Source organism: Rhinichthys klamathensis, unplaced genomic scaffold (assembly GCF_029890125.1).
Source record: "Rhinichthys klamathensis goyatoka isolate OS25496 unplaced genomic scaffold, OSU_Roscu_1.1 h1tg000079l_1, whole genome shotgun sequence".
In the NCBI taxonomy this organism is placed as follows: domain Eukaryota; kingdom Metazoa; phylum Chordata; class Actinopteri; order Cypriniformes; family Leuciscidae; genus Rhinichthys; species Rhinichthys klamathensis.
In genome coordinates, this window is record NW_026606621.1 from 2905343 (window position 1) to 2923019 (window position 17677).

At 39.4% G+C, this 17677-nt stretch overlaps 1 protein-coding gene and 1 pseudogene across 1 annotated transcript in view; one reads left to right on the plus strand and one right to left on the minus strand.

Moving 5' to 3' along the window:
- Positions 1 to 134: 134 nt before the first annotated feature.
- Positions 135 to 2200, minus strand: LOC130085447 (uncharacterized; annotated as a pseudogene).
- Positions 2201 to 9483: 7283 nt separating this feature from the next.
- Positions 9484 to 17677, plus strand: part of fgfrl1a (fibroblast growth factor receptor like 1a) — an 81096-nt gene continuing 72902 nt past the window's right edge. The window contains exons 1-2 of the mRNA XM_056251228.1: positions 9484 to 9924; positions 10239 to 10335. Of these exons, the coding sequence (XP_056107203.1) occupies positions 10272 to 10335 (64 nt within the window). The 5' untranslated portion in view covers positions 9484 to 9924; positions 10239 to 10271. The remainder of the gene's footprint in view (positions 9925 to 10238; positions 10336 to 17677) is intronic.

Here is a 17677-nt window from a genome sequence, read left to right on the forward strand (position 1 = left end):
TCATGGGGTTTTAGACATTTTGATAAATGCTGACAGACTTAATCAAACAGAACGGTTTCCTCATTTTAGGTAGCTAACAATAAGATTATCTGTATTTTACAAAGCCAAATAATAAACAAGATTGTTACATACACCTTGTGATGCACTCTTGGACACATCATCAGTGATAGTACCTGGGGTCATAGGGGGTTTCGGGTCTTTCAACTTCAGACCTCCTCACCCAGGCGACCCGACCGGGAGTGATCAGTTCCCGGCCTGTGTCCAAGAAGCGTTCGCCCACAGTTTGTCCCTCCTGATCCACAGCCATCGTGAGGCTTTTTCCGCAGCCTCTGAAGCTGCACTGATGGCTCTTCTCTTGCGTGCTCCTGTGATTCCCAGGAGGCTGTAGGCCCTGCAGAGTGACTTTCCTGCAAAGCCCCTTCCCCCAACCTCGATGGGCAAGCACTGAGCACGCCACCCCCATCTCCGACACTCCTCCACCAGCTCCGCATATTTCTCCCTTTTTCTTTCACTCGCTTCCTCCATCCTCTCCTCCCAGGGCACTGTTAGCTCCATCAAGATAACCTGTTTCGATGTTACTGAGAACAGAACCATGTCGGGTCTAAGGCTGGTCTCCACGATGTCTCGGGGGAACTTGAGTTGTTTTCCCAGGTGGACCTTCCCCAAGTGCTTTAGGACAGCTACTGAGGATGTGTTCCAGCGATCCTCTTCCCTGGCACAAGGTACATGCCGGAGTCTCAACCTTGCCCCAACAAAAGAGATTGGATGGACTGGGCAGGGTGTCACAGACAGACTGAATGAGAAATTTGATGCGATAGGGATCAGCCCTCCACAGCTCTGCCCATGAAATCTTTCTCTCCATGGCATCTTCCCATCTGGTCCATGCACCCTGTTGCCTCATTCCCACCATCTGACTTGCACGCTGCTCCTCGATCCCAGCCCTCACTTCTTTTTGGACCAGGTCCTGCCTTTCCTTACCCTTCAGTTTGTTGTAATGGGTTGTTGGAGTACTTCCCAGTCCTGCACGACCAATAGCTACAGGACCCACCAGTTCCTTATGACGCAGTCGTGATAATGCCTGGTCCACCGCCTCATGTGCCCTCCACTTTCTGCCAGTCCTGACCTCAATACCAGCTTGAGATACTCTTAGGTCCTTGGAATCCCTGTACTGAAGCACCTCCCTTGCTCTGGTAACCATGAACTCCTCGCTAAGGCTGTTGATTGGTAGCGTTAGTTTGTTCTTTTTCCCGTAAAGGGCAATGCTGCTCAGACTTCTTGGCAAGCCCAACCACCGTTGCAGGTAATTGCTCACCCTCCTCTCAAATCCTTCCACGGTGGAAATTGGAAATTCATACACCAACAGTGGCCACAATATCCTGGGTAAGATTCCATGTTGGTATAACCAAGCTTTGAATTTCCCCGGTAAGCCTGACTTGTCAACTGTAGTTAGCCAGCTCTCCAGTTGTTCATTTGTTGCCCTGATGGAAGCGGCATCCTTTAGAGAGCAGTCAAAGGTTTTTCCAAGGCTCTTCACAGGCTTCTCTGTGACTGATGGGATTTGGGTACTTCCTAAGGAGAAGTGGAACTGGTCTGTTACCTTCCCTCTCTTCAGTACCATGGATCTGGATTTTTCCGGCTTGAAACGCATCCTCGCCCAGGTGGTTAAAATCTCTAAGCCCTGAAGAATCCATCTGCATCCTGGGACTGTTACAGTTGTTACTGTCAGATCGTCCATGAATGCCCTAATGGGGGGCTGACGGATTCCGGACTTTGTTTTGGAGCCTCTGCATTCCGGCTCAGCGGATTTGACCAGCATGTTCATGGCCAAGGAAAAGAGAATCACTGAAACAGTGCATCCAGTGATAATCCCCTTTTCCAGACGGTGCCGCTCAGATGTAACTTTGCCGGAAGTGAATCTCAGATTAAAGTTGTTATAATAATCCATTATGAGGATCTTGATGCTGCTCGGAACATGATGTCTCCCAAATGCCACCTCCACTAGCTTGTGGGGTATGGAGCCATATGCATTGGCTAAGTCCAGCCATAGTACAGCCAGGTTTCCTTTCCCCTCACAAGCCTCTCTAATCAGTTGTGTCACCACTCCACTGTGTTCAAGGCACCCGGGAACCCCTGGGATCCCTCCCTTTTGCACTGAGGGGTCGATGTACTGGTTCTTTAGGAGGTAGTCTGACAGCCGTTGTCGATCGTTGCCGGAAGTCAGATATTTTCATTTATAAAGTTTTAAATATGTATATTTTTACGACAAAACCGCACGGATTACCCTCATAAGGCCTTCGTTTATCCCCCTGGAGCCGGATGGATTACTTTTGTGAAGGATATATGCTCATTTTTGGACTTGAAGGAGGTGGACCCCATTGCTTCACATTATATCCACTGAAGGGTCTAAGACATTTTCTAAAATAACTGAAAATGTGTTCGTCTGAAACAAGATTGACATATGCATCTCGAACGGCTTGAGGGTGAGTAATGCATGGTTTAAATATCATTTTTGGCCGAACTATCCCTTTAAGACAACAAGAATGTCTTAAGGACAAAAAACTGACAAATGTCTTAAAATACAACACCTGGGCCCGTATTCCTAAAGAATCTAAGAATCCTTTTAGAAAACTCTTAATTTAGCTTAAAAACTTTTACGTAGGAGTCTTAGCTTAAGAGTGATTCGGGACCGATCTGAGAGCAACTCTGAGTAAGGAAAAGACAAAAACTCTCATCTTAGTGAGGAGGCGGGGCTGACCCCGTTGCTATGTATGACACAATCTTTTGAAGACTGTGATTGGTTGGTTGTCCAAGAAGGAAAAAAAAGCCATTTTAAGTATAGAGTTTACTCACACATGCACACACACACACGCACATTATTTTTATGTATATAAATCCTTTTTTTTACCTTGCTGTTAATTTGATTGGCTTAGAATGATAAAAATTGTTCCACTCTTTCCAATTACACTGATTGCTGTCTATTTAAGTGGTGGTTTGAATGTTTGTTTTGAAAACATGGATTAAAAAACAAGAAAGACGAGAAAGCCTGACTGGTCAGAAGAACCGTTGGGGCACCACATACTCTAAACTGATCAAAGATGGCGCCTGTGTGTTCGGCTGGCCGTCGGTCTCTCTTGTACTTATTGTTTTGGATATTTTTATGGATGTCTATCTGGGCCTCTAATTGCTGCACACGTCTGGTCTATGACCGACAGTTACTCTTGAACATTCGCACCTCTTTTATGGACTTTTATAAGGAGGATGTAGCGCACGTTTTTAATCAATCACACAGTAACACCACTACTCATACATTGGAATGTATCCGCCAGTGGCCGCCTATCATTTCACGGAGGAAACGCAGAAGGAAACGCGGGAGGCGGGGTGGACGCATCATCAGATTGAAAGCTACTGAAAGACTCAGGATCGATGCAAATCATATGTCGGACGGCGATTTCGTCGCCCGGCGACCGCGAGCGCTGGCTCATCGGTGGCTCCTATCTATCACTCCCCCGCGATCTTCGCCTGTCCATATGGTTGGCTTACCTCGGGTTGGCAGTTGTCATCGGCAAAACGGTGTGAATCCCGGAAATCTACGTTCTTTGAAGAAAGGCGGAGCTTTCCCCGATGTGATTCATCCGCCCAAAATGGCACTGATCAACGCCAGATCCGTGGTCAACAAAACCTTCCTGCTCAACGACTTCTTCTCCTCTCATTGTTTGGATTTCATGTTTATCACTGAATCCTGGACTACGGTTGGTGACCTAACCCCTTTTTCAGAACTAGTTCCTAATGACTGTTCGTTTTTCAACACCCCCCGTCCGAACAGACGAGGGGGCGGGATTGTGACTATTTTTAAAGACTCATTCTCTGTGCGATGCCGGCCGGTTCCTGTCAGTGCTTTTTCAAGTTTTGAAGCGCAACTACTTCATTTAGACTGGAATGGCCCTATTTTAATAGGGGTGATTTACCGTCCACCAAATTCACTTAAGGACTTCATTCAGCAATTTACAGAATTCATTGGTAATATCACCACAACCTATGACCGCTTTTTATTGGTGGGTGATTTTAATATCCACGTTTGTTGTCAATCTAATACTCTCTCAAAGGACTTTCTAAGCCTTATTGAATCTTTTAACCTAGTCCAGTGGATAAATGATTCCACTCACATGAAGGGTCACACATTGGACCTTGTGCTTTCATATGGGATGGTGATTAGTGAGGTTGTAATATCTGATTTTATGCTTTCGGACCATAAGCCAATTTTATTTTCTACATCTCTTCCTTGCATTGCTCAAACCATCAGTGAAGATGTAAGACTATCTAGATCATACTCTCCTCTTTTTGTCTTAAATTTTAACGAGCACGTTATGAATTCCTCCACACACTTGCTTCTGAATTCTCCACTAGTGGAACTGGATGCTGACCAACATCTCGGTCTGTTATACTCCACTTGGTTAAATGCCTTAAATGAAACTGCTCCGCTTAAGCCCTACAAACCTAAACCGAAATCTGAACCAAGGCTCAACGTGGATATTCGGCGAATAAGACAAGCTAGCAGAAAGGCTGAGCGCAAATGGAAGAAGGACAAGCTACATATTTCACTTCAGTTATTTAAAAACAGCCTGTCAACCTACCAAAATGCTGTAAAGGCGGCAAGAGCTGCGCACTTCTCTGACATGATTATGGCTAACCACTCTAGACCAAAGGTTTTATTTTCTGTTATAAACTCGGTTTTAAACCCTCCGGCAAATGTATTGAATGATGTTTCGGATGAGCTATGTGAGCGTTTCTTGAGATTTTTTATTGACAAAATATCTAACTTGAGATGCAATGCCAGCCGCTCTGCAACTAGTCAGTTGATGAATTCTGTTACCTGGGATGCTTTCGAGCCAATCACTCTGAATCTCCTCAAAGAAATTATCACTAAGATAAAACCTTCGTACTGCTCTCTAGACATCATCTCTCCTAAGTTTCTTAAATTGATTATCGATTCAGTAGGACCAGGATTGGTGTCCTTTGTTAATAAATGCCTCCTTACCGGCTCTATCCCTGCTGCCCTCAAGGAGGCCACTGTCACTCCTTTGCTCAAGAAGCCTTCACTGGATCCTACCGTGTTAAATAATTTCCGTCCTATCTCTGTTTTGCCTTTTGTCTCTAAGGTGTTGGAAAAAGTTGTTCTTGACCAACTCCAGCCCTTTTTAAAATGCAATGATATCTCTGAAAAATTTCAATCTGGTTTTAAGTCTGCTCACAGTACTGAATCTGCTCTGCTGAGAGTGTTAAATGACATCTATCGCTCCACTGACACTGGTGACTCTGTGGCTCTTGTCCTTCTTGATCTGTCGGCAGCTTTTGATACTATCGACCACTCTATTTTGTTATCCAGACTAGAATATGATGTGGGGCTAAAAGGTGTCGTCCTCCAGTGGTTCCAATCTTATCTTTCGGGTCGTACTTTCAGAGTAAAGCTAGGAAATTGCTCTTCGTCTGCTGCGCATCTAACCTGTGGCCTTCCTCAAGGTTCTATTTTAGCGCCTTCTCTCTTTTCCCTCTACATGTTACCACTGGGCACCATTCTAAGAAGACATGGGGTATCTTTTCACTGTTATGCAGACGACACCCAATTGTATGTTCCAATCAAGAGAAATGATCCCACTGCCCTTTCATCATTGTTAGGTTGTCTGGATGAAGTAAAATTTTGGCTGGATCAAAAATTTTTGTTTTTAAATGAAAACAAAACAGAGATCATTGTTTTCGGGTCCACTGGTAATCCCCAGGCTGTTACCTTTGACCTAAGCAGACTAGCGGCATTTCGTTCTGCAAGTGTGCGGAATTTGGGCGTTTGTCTGGATGAGTCTTTAAATTTTGAAAAGCACATCTCTTCTGTAATAAGCTCTAGTTTCTATCACCTGTGGCTGTTGTCAAAAGTCAAACCTTTTCTTAATCACAAAACTCTTGAGATGGCTGTTCATGCTTTTATCACCACATGTGTAGATTACTGCAATTCACTTTACTGCGGTATCTCGAAAACGCAAACAGCTCGTCTTCAACTGGTGCAAAATGCCGCTGCAAGATTCCTCACTAATAGTCGTAAAAGTGACCACATCACCCCAATTCTGAGGTCCCTTCACTGGTTGCCCATTCATTTCAGAACTGAGTTTAAAATCCTGTTATTTGTGTACAAAGCTCTATGCAACCAAGCGCCTAGCTACCTAACTGAACTGCTTCAACCTTACACGCCGTCAAGAAGTCTGAGATCAGGTGGAAAAAATCTGTTACAAGTCCCTCAATGCAGACTTAAACGTAGAGGGGAGCGAGCCTTTTCTGTGGTTGGGCCTCGGCTGTGGAACAATTTGCCCTTGGACGTTCGGATAGCCCCTTCTGTGATTTCTTTTAAGTCACTTTTAAAAACGCACTTGTTCTCTTTGGCCTACAAATAAGGTGCATGTACAGGTATATATATGTGTATATGTGTACATATATGTGTGTGCATGTATCTATATATATGGGTGTATATATAGATATATTTATAATTTTTTTTTTTTTTTTTGTCTATTCTATATTTCTCTCCTTCGAGTATGATACTAGTTTAAAACCTGTTACTGTCTTCTCTGTTTTATTTTCTACTACTGATAGTCTCTGAGACTTCTTGAAGGTCTCCCGTTTTAAGCTGTTCTTAACCTGTTGTACTGTTCTATGATGTGCTACTACGCATGGTGTTGGTGTCTTTTAATTTTGTAGTTCTGTGAAGCACTTTGGTCAGTCAGTGGCTGCTATAAAATGTGCTATATAAATAAAAAAATAAAAAAAATACAAAAACCGTGTTTACTGTTAGCCGAGTTAGTGGATGAACACTAGGCCGTCCTTAAAGGAAAATTCGGGCAGGCTGTCACAGCATGGAGCGAGAAGTGGACGTGGGAGCTTATAGCGCACATTATTAACGGTTCATTCCCCTGCTTGTGCGCACCAGGGAAGCCTGCTATATTCATAAATACAGTTTTTTGAGCCTGCAAGGTGGGAATGTCCAGTGGAAACTAAATGAACTGCGACACAATAAGAGGTTCTGAAAGTGCTGTAATGTTTGTGTGATCACTGCTTACAGAAGGTTGTCACAGACCCAAATCACTATTGCTTTATTGCATTTTCCCATTTGCCAAATATCTTTATGTAGTGATCATTTCTGGCGTTATGGCATTCCTGCGCTGTGTCGGAGATATTAGCGTGTCTCTAATAAGATCAGTCACAAACATGATCACTGCACAATCTCATCTATAGCGTCTTATTAACTCACTGTCGTCATCTATTGTCTGCATCACATTTCTTCTCCCTCTTCATCGTTCTATCGTTCTGTCATTTTCTCCTCTGCTAAAGAAACTCTTAAGCCTCTTAAAAGTCCTCATCCATACTCCTAACAATTTTGACCTTAAGACCTCTTTTAAGGGTTAAGATGCTTTCTGAATTACTTTTTTCTTTACTAGGATTTTTTCTTTTCTTTTAAGAGTAAACGCCCACATTTCTAAGAATTTTCTTAGAATTTTGTCACTAGGAGCTACTTTTTACATTAAGATTCTTTAGGAATACGGGCCCTGGGCAATGTCTTGAGGTGTGCCAACCATAGTGTAGGCGGAATAATTGACTCCGGTCCGTTGAATTATTAGAAAATAATGCACACGCAAAGGTGAATTTTCGAATAATTCAACGGCCTGTTGTCAATTAATCCTTTTTTATTTATATACTATTATAGAATGTAATATGTTGTATTATCTATTTTATATTTTAGGTTTTCATTTTGAATTTTTTTGTCATTTTGGTGTGTGTGTGTGCATACAGTGCAGGGTAGTAACTAATTATATGTAATCTGGATTATGTAATCAGATTCCAAAAATGATATACTTAATTATATTATATTTTAAAATACTCATAATCAGACGACAGTTAGATTTTCGTTGATTACATGATATTTACTAAATGGCAGGAACTTATTCATAGTTTAATTTGATTCTCGCTCAGTTTTTTTTTTTTTATCCTTTGGATTGTCCTTTGTATAACAGCCTATTGCTTATATACTGTATGTTCAGAGAAAGTCTTCCAGTGTTGTGGAATTACATAAGTCTGAGGCCACACAGCATTACAAATACAATATTTCATCTTTTTTGTTTTATTTTGATTTCAAAATCTTACATTTTATGGTTTAATCAATACCTATTTACCTTAACTCGCTGCAGTTTCTTCACAAACCCCAGTTTGGGAAACCCTGATGTAATGTAAAGTTTAATGCACTTAGTTTTGTTGATGACAAAAAAATATATACTAATTACATAAAATAAACTCTTTTTTGTATCACTGTAGTACAATATTGTCCTATTCAAATCTATGTGATAAACGAGTTAGGTCAAAAGTAAAGTAATCAAAAAGTAGTCAGACGTTACCTAAATTTTGTATTGTAATATATTACATTACTAAGTACCGTTTCATAATTAAATCTGTATTCAGAAATGAACTACAATTCATAAGTAAGTAATCTACCCAGCACTGTATATATTAACTTTTTAAAATAGTTTAGTTAACAAGAACAACACTACCTTTTGTACACGTTTCATCTTGACAGTATCGGAATTCACCACAAGATGGCGGCACGTGTTCATAAATAAAAAGCAAGTTTTGCAAGTATTTGTTGATCGCTGGTTTGTAGGCTTTATTCTCCCCAGCTGAGGGCAGTGATGAGCCCAGTTTGGATGAGCTGTGTTTGTTCTGGGACTTTTGCTGGAATTATTATTTTTTTACACTTTATAAGTCCAAAAACAAATTGTCTTCATTAAGTATATTTAAATGTGTGCAGCAACATATGTGCATAATTGTACAACATTGTCAACAAAGTACAAGTATAACACACATATTTACATTAGATGAATATGTGTACGGTACCACATGTGCCCAGGATCTGCATAAGAGTATAACGACAAATTTAAAAACTTCCCCACACTGATGAGAAGGTAAAATAGCCAGCTGTGAGATATTATTCCAGTCTCTCTAAAGCTTTGTTTACTGAGGGTCTCTCATGTTAAGACACTTTTAGTGTTGTTTGCAGACTTTAGTTGATACTATCACTTAGGCCACTCAAAGTCTTGTGCTCGCTAGTGTGATTGGGTGTGTAATTATTTTTATAGGTCTTTTAGAATGTCAGACAGTTGCAAATTACATTTGTTCAGGTCAATTTTTCAATTGGATTTAGAACGTGGTAAAATTATGTTTTGCTGTTAAAATTGTGATTCCAGTTCTTCACAGCAAATTTATAAATATATGATATAATACAAATAGCCATAATAAATAATATAAATATTAAGTAATATATTATTTTTATTTAGTCTATTCTTCTTCTTCTTATTATTATTATTATTATTATTATTATTAAAGAGTTAAACAGTGAGAGTGAATTGGCTCGCTGTGATTGGTCTAAAGTTGGCCGTAGGGCTGGACCGTCTCACACTCCTCAGTGTGTGTGTGTGTGTGTGGCGTGTGTCTGGACTGCAGAATATTTAGTTAACGGTATTTCAAAAACCGCTTTGATACAAATGTCGGTGCTGTAAATAATTTGTTTTGTGTGTTTTGTTATCAGACGAAAGTTGGAGATGAAGTCGCTGTGATTTGAAGTGCTTGCGCGACACAGCGCGCGGTGACTGTCATCAACAGAAGTTTACGGCGATCAGCGCGTGTATTAAAAAGTGTCGCGCGAAAATACATGACGTCAGAGCGTTCAGGAATACAGTTGCGCGAATCCACTGGATCCAGTGTTGCGTGCGTGAGGATATCTGACGTAGCGCCCAGTGTACATTGGCATGATTTGTCTGGAGTGTTTTAGCTGGATGTAAGCATGATATTTTATCTATCAGTCGCGAGGAACAGATTTATCAACGCTTTCAGCTTTTGGTAAGTCTTGTATTTTTGACTTGGAATATTTTATTGCATGTTTTATGTTTTAAAATGTACCTTTTACCCACTTGAAACCGCTTTTTTATGGACATGTGCTGGTTATTGTATGAATCAAATATATCCTTGCTTCAAGTTGTGATGTGTTGTGATTTAACTGAAACTTTATAAGACAGCTGAAGTTGTGTTGGAATTGTAATTCAATCCTACACACGTTTACAACGGTGCAGCAGAAGTTCACTAGTTTTGGCATTGCACTGGTATTTTAGATTCACCAGTTCTTGTTATCACTAAAATATTTATTTCTTTTGTAGATTGAAGAACCAGAGAGCTTTAATAGGGACATCATGGAACTCTTTTGGATTGTTTTCTTAATTTTTGACATTATTTTCATAACAGACTGCGCTAGAGGTGAGTAAAAAATATTTGCCCTTGTAAAATGTCTGGGGGGAAAACGAAGCCATTACAGCACACTCGTGGTAATTGCTACATGTAAAAGAAATTTAATTACTATTATTTTAATTTTTATTGATTAAATTATTAATCAATTCACATTTTAATATCCTTGGTTGAACTCTTGGCTGGCAACTTTATACATAAAAAACACGGGAAAGGGTTAATAAACAATTTAGAAGTAATTTTGGCACAGGTTGAGTTTATGAACGTAATATTGTTGTTCTTTACAGTCACTAAATAGTCACATGCATGTCATGTGTGCTTGTCAATATGCTCAAGATGTATATTAAAAAGTGTAGTAAAAATATTTTAAGCTTATAAGGTAACAAACATTTTAGGCATCTAAGTCCACCGATGTTTAATAAATTCATCAAGTAATGTGCTTTAAAACCTATCCAAAATGTCAACTTTAATGTTCAAAGATTGACAAGAATCAATCAGCTGCTTTTATTATTATTATTTTTTCAACCTTAATGTGACTTATTGGTCTTTATTTGATGTTAGATTTAACTGCAGTATGTTTGGTATTATGTTCCCTATGAAAAAAAAGAAAGAAAATAAATCACTTTCCAGGTTCAGTTGTGATGGTTCAGTTGACTCATTAATCAGATGTGATATTCTATTGATATGCTAAACGTGATTTAAAACCTGATTTTAAATGATAGCCTGAAAACTAAATCTAAATTCAGTCCATCTCTTGCATTTACTGAGTTGAAACGCAATGCCCTGGACTTTAAAGGATTCCTTTAACCTGTCTATTGAGTTCAGGACCAGATTGAGAGCTTGAGACTTTCAGGTTGTGTCACTGGCATTGTTTGCTGAAAGCAGTCCTCTCGCAATAGCTGTTCTCCGTTCTTCCTTTTGGACTGAAATGAACCATCATTTCCATTCAGAATGGGTTGAATGGGGGCCGGGGCCGCTGATGGGCAGATAGTACAGCTCACTGCCTCCACTCCATCAGGGCTGCATGTGAAGCGTGATGGAGTCTCCCTTTAGCGTTAGCGTACACCTCAGACTCAACAGCCTGTCACCGGAGCTGGCGAGAGAGAGAGAGAGAGAGAGAGAGCGAGAGCGACGTCTGTGTAGATTGCATCTGTGAGGGGCCCTGAACAATGTGGCATTCACGGTCACATAGCCCTGGCCTTCATGGAGATGCTTAGCCAAAAGTAAACAGAAATGCAGAAAGCAATGCGATTAGATTAGCCAATTATGTTTGTTTGCTGTGCAATACCTAAGGTGTTCCTCCCAAGCCAGACAGATTTGTGTTTGTAAGCAAATGCAGACAATTTGCCGCCTCGATCGTATCTGAGCCTCAAAGATGCGGGTGAAATATGTTGTTACACTTGTTACATAGAACGCGACTGATGGAACAATGAAGATTGTTCAATGATAGTTGCATTTGCTCATAAAGGAACCTTTATTTTTTAGAGCAGTTGAATGCTTGGGTTCAAAGATCTCAATCTGAGTGGAATTAATTGCCCTTAAAGGGTTAGTTTAGCTAAAAATTACAATTCTGTCATAATCTTTAAACCACAAATGAAGATATTTTAAATTTAAACCTGTGAGATTTCTATGGAAATGTGTTTCTGCCACAGAATAAAACATTTTGAAAGGTAATTGCGACTTTTTTTCTCACGATGTAAACTCGCAATTGTGAGGAAAAAAAGTCTGAATTGTGAGATAAAAATTCTTTTTTATTTTTCATTCTGTGGCAGAAACAAGATTTCTGTCCCTCCATTGAAAGATTTAATTTAGGTTTTTATTCCCGTATAAACATTGATTAACGCGCTTACATAGAGCACATCAAATGTGGTAAATGGAAGCTCAAACGTACTTGTTTGACACACCAGAACCAGTAAGATTTGTTCTCACGTGTCACGCACGCACGGTTGAGCTGCCGATGACCATATTTGATGTGAATAAAAGCCTGAATACAATCTGTTCATCACATAAAATGGTAATTTCTCTTGGATTAAAGACTTGGATTAAACCATTGATTCATATGTATTACTTTTACAATCTCTTTATGAATGTTTTGAACCTTCAGATTTTTGATGGAATTAACTTATAATGGTGGGACAAAAATCTCTCAGGTTTCCTTAAAAACTTCTTAATTTGTGGTTTGAAGATGACTGACAGTCTTATGGGTTTGGAACAAAATGAGGGTTAGTAAATAATGACACGATTTTTATTTCAGACCCCTTTAAATACTGAACCATCTGACAGAAGTGACATGAATGTTTTACTCTGTTTCTGCATTCACAAGCCATTTTATTTTCGACTTTATTTTCTCCATATGGAACTTTTGTTGTTGTTACAAACCAAAACAAAGCCTAGGTAGAATTGATTTGAAGTGTATTGGCTTTATTGGTGACGTCTGTGGAAAAGCTATTTCATCCAGATAAAAAAGGAAGACGCTTTTTTCACCTCAGATTTTCTTTGGAATAATGTGCACTGAGGAATCGTACACAGTAAAGCCAGCAACGTTCATTAAGAAAGTAAAGGATTTAGAATTTTGACATTAAAGTTTCTTTGGTGTTTTCTTTAGCATTTCCACTTTATTTGATTTACAAGATTGGAATAAGATTACAACAGTACTCCAGTTATTTGGGAGTGATAGCGCAGGACCTGTAAGATTGCTCTGTCCTTGACATCAGGGGAGTTCTTCACGTCAGATGACAAATATTTTCCGTTGTTAAAGGAAGTGTAGTTTGTGCAAGCGCTTCCAAAGAAACGTTACAGTTGTGCAGCCTTTGCTATGTTTACGGGTCCAGGCATTTCGAGTTAGAAGAATTAGCATCCGATTCCTTCCACTGGCCGCTTGTTCCAGCTGGCGATTTTTGAATGTACGTAAATGCAACATGCATCCAATCCCATCTGAATCACTTTCGACCCGTTCACCAGCCATGCCAGAAGCAGAGTTTTACAATCCCATGTGGAATTTCAACAATTTGTCCACAGGAAAAACCTTAAAGTGTGCAGTTTATATGATGCAATGGCCTTGTAGCTTGAATGGATATCATTGTGTGTAAGACACTGGGAGACTGTAATTAAGACCCTCAAGCCTTGTAAGTTACAGCTTCCCATTTTTGTTTTCTCAAATCATATCGATATGAATTATGTCCTCTGAAATGGATCAACATTTGCTCATACGATACGAAAATATCTTTGTGTGTGCTTGTATTAACAATGCAGAAATTGCTGTTCACGTTTTTACTCAAGAATTGGGCTCGTGTGTGGGTATTTTAGTAGGGTTGCAGGGATAGTAGAAGAGTGTTTTAGGAACATATGGCGAGCTCTGAAGATGGGCTGAAGTGTTTGTAGGCACACGCTGATTTGTTTACACTGATGTGGACCACCCTTGAAGCATATGTCGATACTCACTAAGATGTGTGGATCCAAAATCTCCAATGGAGCAAACAGTCAGATGGTCTGCTTGCAAAATAAACACCCTAATGAACTCCAATCTGAGGGTCATTAAATAAATCTCTGGAAAAAAATACTTAGAAAAACTAGAGTCGCAAAACCAAGTTAACATCTCCCCTTCCCCCTTTAATGTATCTTCTTTTTTTTTACCTTTTCCTTTTTTCCACCTCATGGTTTATCAGCAGCAAAACGTCCAGGAAGTTAATTTACTGTGTTTAAGAAACATGGTGTTACAGTTGGCAGCTCCATTCATCCCACTTAAATGTGTGTCAAAACAGTGGGTTGATTATCAGTTTTCCTTTATCCTAAAACTTCCTCTAGTCGTGCAGCATGAGTTACGGTCTAAACCGAAGTGCAGTCTAGTACCAATTAGATGGTTGAATGCATGGTTTACCGTGAGGATAACCGGTATAAGTAAAGAAGGCTGTAAATCTCATTTCCATTGAGGAAGACTCAAAGAATGGCTGTTAAGTGGGACCAATAAAGTAGTTATTGAAGTCAAATGGTGTTTACATAGTGGCCATTTTTGTGTCACCTACTCCCATTTGCAATAGACTGTGAGGGACATTCTTCTGTAATGAGGCGGAAAAATGGTTAGGGAACATAAATGGTGTCATTTGTTTTACCAGGACTCTGTATGAGATGCGGAAGTGCTGTATAACAGACCATGAAAAGAACAAATCAAATGCCTTTAGATCCAATTGAAATAGATGTTGGTTTTGCACAACTCATTTTAATTTATTCTTAATCAATTATTCAACTCTTTTAAAAATAAAAAGTGTATCAGTCAATCACTGACTATTTTGGTCAGTTATTTACTAAGACTTTTAGTAAAACTTTTTTTAAAGATACTTTCATTCAGCAAAATGCATTAAATTGTATACAGGAATACAGGAAATACATTTATAATGTGACACAATTATATTTTAAATATGCTGTTTTCATCATAAAGGAAAGGTCAAAAAAAAAAAAAAAAAAAATAGGTTTTTCACAAAAATATGAAGCAGCACAACTGTTTTCAACATTGATAACACTCTGCAAATCGGCAGTACTTAAAACAGACGACAACATTGTCAAAATGATCCCCATCCACACGGATCTGCGATAATGGCTAAAAAGGCTGTATTATGCATGCCAGGCCAGTAGTTGGCGATGTCCCTTTGTCTAGAAAAACCCCGCAATCATGTAATACGCCATTTTCACGAATTCACATTTTTGTGAAGACGGTATGGAGACGGTAAAGGCATCATTTTCACAACCTTGCACTTTGAAACCCATTTTTAAAAGCTTGCATTTCCGGGCCTCCAAAACGCTGTTGTCTTGTAAATGAATGGCCAAAATGCATGAAAAGTTTTTTTCTGTTTTCAGTTGAAAACGGTTTAGTGTAAAGATACCCTCAGAATGATTTCTGAAGGATCATGTGACACTGAAGACTGGAGTAATGGTGCTGAAATTATGCAGTTTAGTATCACGGGAATAAATTACATTTTAAAATATATTACAATAGGAAACAGTTATTTTAAATTGTAAGAATATTTCACAAAATTACTGTTTTTACTTTATTTTTAATAAATGAAGCCTTGATGAGCAAAAGATACTTTTAAAAAAAAAACATAAATAAAATGTTACTGACCCTAAAATTTTGAATGGTAGTGTATATACATTTTTAGGATTTTATCATAGTAAATGAGTCATAAGCAAGTGTGAGATTTGAAATTATTTATTTTACACACTATTTACTCAAAAAATTCACAAAAAATATTTAAAAAAAAATATATATATATACCTTAGATTTTGGATGCTAACACACCAGGGATAGTAAACCAGGGATGGCTAGCAATTGATGCCAATCATCTCAAAATGGCCTAATTTTGGCCAGACAAGTATGTCGATATATAACTAGTTTAAGTATTGTCTGACTGGTTTATTTGGATGTGGATTATTTGGATGACTTGAGACACCAATGAGGGATTTTGTTACAAAATCATAATTGATCTTTGTCACTCTGGCTGATGTGATTTTGATTAGGCCATAAAAAAGACCAAAAGGTCACTGGATGAGTGGCATATGGTGACTCTTATGGTGGCTAATAGAGCTTCACAGATCCTGCAGTTCAGGTTGGGAGTTCCTTCTCTGGCCTTGGCGCCTCACGGTGCCTGGATGCTGGTGCGGGATCTTGTTACTCGATGGGGGAGGTGCTCGTAATGATGGGAGTGTGAAAAGAGGGAAAACAGCCCAAATTGAATTGGGGGTTGCACAAACATTTAGCTAAATGTGTGAGTAGAAGTATGAGTCCACCGAGCAGCTGTGCCCAGCAGGGAAAGGAATGAACTTTTCCATTTAAGAGCCAATATTTGATTTACAGGTCAATTGTTTTGCCTTTGGAAGGACAATTTTTATAATTACCTCATTAAATGTATCTGCACTGTCTTTTAAGTCAAATACTTACATTTAACCAATAACTTGCCAATCAGTCAGTATACTATAGTAAAGACTGTTACCATTAAAATGTAATCAACATCAACAACTACAAAGGTGGAACAGAAGCTGATCTGACATGGCATTTATGTTTAATGCTGCTTAAAGCTGGCATACATGTATTTACACAACAATTGTATAATGTACATTGGTATTATATAAATTAAAAAACAAGAAGCCCAGGGTAGGGCTGCAAAATTTGGCAAAAATCTATTAATTCAATACAAAACAAGTTTGTTTTGGGGGAAACGGCACGTCACGTAATATTCTGTCTACACAGAAAAAAGCTAGGAAATGTTTATTGCTTTTTACGTAATAAAATGTTTTGTAATTCAAACAGGGAATAAATTCGATACAGAAAGCAAAGAACACGGAAGCGGTCCATGACCTCAGTCTAGCGTGAGTTCTGCACTCTCGTAAATAACCACTGAATCGGTCTACGCCGCAACATTAATCTCTTACTTGCATTGTTGTATCTGCATTTTGTTGTTTATGATGAGAGACTTTGCAAGAGTGCAGAAATCAGTTAGTGCTCTGAACAAAAAAATTTTAGCAGCGACTAATCGAAAGGCCTCTGTTTGGGCATTGCATTCAGAAGAAAATTGTGTGGTTGTTTATATTGCTCAGCACTGCAAAAGAAAAAAGAAAAGATCTGATTGTAAAGCAACAATCGACACTTTTCATTCATTTTCACATTTCACTGGAATCATGACAGCTTTAGTAAATATAGTTTAATTGTGCAGTGGAGTTAATTGCCCAATTACCCTGATTAATTTCCAACCCTGGTGTCCAGTATGTAGGTTGTCCCAGACTGGAATTTGAAAGCCGATTACAGATGTCAACCATACATTCATTGTCCAGCTCCTAAATTCCTCTTATAATAGCAAATTTACAAATGGTGTGTCCCACAGCAGTAAATCTCAGTCAAATGTGAAGCTTGTTAAGCAGTCGGCTGATAGCTGCTGGGAATCAGTCCTACACGTTTCACACGCTCACTCGCACTTCCTGGTCGTAGCATAGGCTGAATAGCTCATTGTGTTGGACCGGTGGTCTGTGTTTGGCCAGTGCTCAGCAGAAAAGGTCAAAGGTCAGTATAGAGGACCAGAGAGAAGGCTAGATTAGGTTGCATGCCTGACCCCACACCAGAGGTCTTACAATAACATTTCTCCTGTTTTGTCTGCCTGAGCGTCACTCTTCCAAACGCTTCCCGTTTTGCGATTCGGACTTGTTGGCTCGCCGCTCCTCTGTGCTGTCTGGGACGCCTCCCGCCCCCATATCCCCAGCTGTTCTTTTGGTTGCATTACAAATGATATGTTGAAAAGCAGTCCTCAGACTGGAGACAGCTCCCCTTGTTTTCTTTGGGATTTGGCATGTCAGTTTGTGTTGGGGCCTG